This window comes from Elaeis guineensis, chromosome 9, assembly GCF_000442705.2.
Source record: "Elaeis guineensis isolate ETL-2024a chromosome 9, EG11, whole genome shotgun sequence".
Classification (NCBI taxonomy): domain Eukaryota; kingdom Viridiplantae; phylum Streptophyta; class Magnoliopsida; order Arecales; family Arecaceae; genus Elaeis; species Elaeis guineensis.
Window position 1 is genome coordinate 17,358,137 of NC_026001.2, and position 3,719 is coordinate 17,361,855.

The window sequence follows — 3,719 nt, forward strand, 5'->3', positions numbered from 1 at the left end:
TCACCATATATTTTTAAAAAAAATAGAGAAATAGAAAAGCTTTAACATGATTGTGTGTTTGGATGATTGCATAAGTATCTTCTTTTTTTCCCCTTCTAATAAAATGATTAAATTTGTTAGATTAATATATTTGATTTTTCTCTCTGCTAATTAATTTTTTTGGTAGGTACTAAATATTATAGACAGTGATATGAACTAGAATGTCTATTTGACCGGCAGATAAGCCTTAGCCATCCATTAAAACCTATCTGATTTATTTTTACCAAAAAAAAACTCTCCGATTTATAATAAACTAATAGCGATCCGTGTTGACTATTTTCTTATTCTTCATTTTTGAATTGAGGCAACATGGACACGTATGAAACAAGATCCCATATCGTTCCGGAATCGTACGATCTGAAGATAACAGAAGCCGTCGGATCATTCGCGGCCCCATCCATCACCGTTGGAGTGGGTTTTCATTTTGCTGGGTCCTTGGGGCCACGCGGCAGCGGTTAGGGGTAAAACCGGCAGCGAAAGCGACAAGCATGGCCGGAGGAGACCACTGTCATCAATATGACGGCCCATGTTCAACCATCCTCATCCGCCCACACCCAAATCAACGGCCAGATCTCCCCCTACCCCCTCGCCGCGTTGAATGCCCCAAAACCATATCTATGTATATATTTAAAAACTAAGATAAATATCACAAGGCTAAATTGCCCTGACGAACGGCGCTCATAGACCAAAACGTCGAACGCTTCACCAACGGCCCACCCCCACTTCCACCCGTCGGTTTACAAGAACGACAAGCAAATTGGACCAATCACCTGGCGCCATCTGGCATATTATAATTTTTTGGTGCCATTCTTCGGGCTGATAGCTTAGTCTAACAAAAGAAAAATTCTCCCATGTATTTCTCGCGGAGTTATTTGGTCAAACCGCGATGAAATCATCAAAATAGTGTCCCTTTGGACCCATCTCTCTCTCCCTTTGTCAGTTCGAACGCTCCCCCACGAATCCACAATGAACACAGCCGTAGGCGAATGGACCCAACCGACCACTTTATTGAAGGAGGAAAAAAAAAAAAAATAGAGAGAGAGATCTATAATAAACAGTCAACACCTCGCTAAACATGCTTCACAGCCCAACGTTTCAAACACCCCAAAACGAAGTCCTCCCAACCGCGTCTATATATACCGTCCCACGCACCCAGCACTTCTCATCATCGCTTCGCTAAAAGGTTTGGCTTCCGGGGTGCTCTCCTCCACCCTAACGCCCTTGCGACCCCCACCCTCCCTCTCCATAGCTTGCATTCGGCAATGGCGTCGAGCATCTCGATATCGAACCCACCACTCAATTCTCGTAGAACTCGCGCTCACCGGCTTCTAGTGAGTGGGGCGCCATTGGCCGCCACGACATCCACCGTCGCAGCCTGGCCATTGACATCAGTCGCCGCTCCCTCTACCGCACTTAAAACCACGGCCACCTTCACCGCCACCGCCACCGCGGCGGTCGTCGCGAAACCCCCTCTCGCCAGCGTGTGGAGGGAGATTCAGGGCTCCGACGATTGGGAGGACCTGGTCGAGCCGCTGAACCCCCTCCTCCGCGAGGAGATCGTGCGGTACGGGGAGTTCGTCGCCGCCTGCTACAAGGTTTTCGACGTCGACCCAGCCTCGAAGCGATACCTGAATTGCAAGTATGGGAAGAAGAGCATGCTCCGAGAGATCGGGATGGCGAGCTCCGGGTATGAGGTCACCAAGTACGTCTATGCGACGCCCGACATCGATATCCCGACGCAGGGCGGCACGTGCTGCAGCCGATGGATTGGGTACGTGGCTGTGTCGATGGACGAGGAGGCGAGGAGGCTTGGGAGGAGGGACATCCTGGTGTCCATCCGGGGGACCGTCACCACCACCGAGTGGATCGCCAATTTCATGAGCTCGCTCACTACGGCGAGATTAGACCCCCACGACCCCCGCCCCGACGTGAAGGTCGAGTCCGGCTTCCTCAGCCTCTACACATCCGATGACAGCAGTTGCAAGTTCAGCAGTGGGAGCTGCAGGGAACAACTACTATCCGAGGTCTCTCGGATCATCAACAAGTATAAAGATGAGGAGCTCAGCATCACATTGGCCGGACACAGCATGGGAAGCTCTCTAGCTCTTCTACTTGGCTACGACCTCGCCGAGCTTGGATTGAATAGGGATGGATCCAACCGAGAGGTGCCCGTCACGGTGTACTCGTTCGCTGGCCCTCGGGTGGGCAATTCGGGATTCAAGGAGAGGTGCGAAGAGCTCGGGGTGAAGGTGTTGAGGGTGGTGAACGTCAACGATCCCATCACGAAGCTGCCCGGGGTCTTTCTCAATGAGAAGTCCCGAGTGTTGGCGGGGAGATTTGAGCTCCCATGGAGCTGCTCCTGCTATGCTCATGTGGGAGTCGAACTGGCTCTGGACTTCTTTAAGATGAAGAATCCTGCATGCGTTCATGACTTGGATGCTTATATCGGGCTACTGAAGTGCCCCAAGATGGCGGCACAAGTTAGGAAGGATGGGGCGAATCTTCTCAACAAGGCGAAAAAGTTTCTAAGCTTGCAAAAGATCGACGCATGGCGATGGCAAGATGCTGCAATGCATGTTGGGGACTTGGTGCAATCTCTGGGAATAATATGAGGCCTGACGAATTAAAAATCAGAGCTTCGTATATATATATATATATATATATATATATATATATATATATATATATATATATATATATATATATATATATATATATATATATATATATATAGAGCAGATGATTCACTCATCCCTGTATATTTTCACATACAGATAACACATTCTTTGAGATCGTACAGTCCAACGGAATTTTTGAAGCATCTAGATTCAAAGAAATATATAACAATGGAACTTCGTTAACTTTTATTGATACTCTTTTTTTGCGTTCGAGAATTGGGCAGAAGTTGTTCATGGTATCTGAAGTGCATTAAGAATTTTGCATGCATGCACATCAAAACTGTCGCAAAGCTTAGCAATGCCCCTCCCCCCATAGAGAAATTTCTTTAGGATTGTTAATGTGCGGATTAAGTATTATAACAGTTTATCAATACTGTTGCTTATTCTGTCAATTAATTATCTCTACAAGAGAATTAGATTTAGAGCAAACCATAGAAACTAGGGTTCTCTTTCATGCTTCAGTCTGTTCATAAAGCAGCAAAGGAAAACAATTTAATTTATTTGGTCTTGCATTGCTTACTTTCGACTCATCTGGTGTGGTGGTTGCTTATGTGTTGAAGAAGAAAAGACAGCTTACTGCGGAAATATCCGACATTCTTAGTCTATGTTTTCATACCATTAGTCTTCCATTACCGATATTCAATGTCACCCTTGTTGAATCAGTCATGACATTTCGTGTAAGACTACTATGTTTAGTTTTCTTGCTGGTATAGGAAAGTTTCTATCCAGTCAGAAAGTGAACTTAATTAAATGTTAGCAAGATAACTAGTTCTATTATTTTAATCTGGCACAGTTAACAAGTAAATTTATTTTTTTGTTAATCAATTTGTTTTTTTTTTTTTTTTTTTTTGAGTGATCTGTACATCTTCATGAAATGAATATATATGAATTTTTTCTCGTTCTTATTTTAAACTTTGAGGTGAATTAATTTGTTGAGTTTTATAGCATAATTGCATGAAAATTTTCCAGCCTATTGAAGTAATATCCACCTCATGTAGTACA

General features: G+C 44.8%; 1 protein-coding gene across 1 annotated transcript; it reads left to right on the forward strand.

The window, feature by feature from the left end:
• Nucleotides 1–1,222: 1,222 nt before the first annotated feature.
• LOC105051607 (galactolipase DONGLE, chloroplastic) lies at nucleotides 1,223–2,681 on the forward strand. Its single transcript, XM_010932137.4, has one exon. It carries the CDS (start codon nucleotides 1,302–1,304, stop codon nucleotides 2,649–2,651), a length of 1,350 nt encoding a protein of 449 aa, XP_010930439.1. The 5' UTR covers nucleotides 1,223–1,301; the 3' UTR covers nucleotides 2,652–2,681.
• Nucleotides 2,682–3,719: the final 1,038 nt, after the last annotated feature.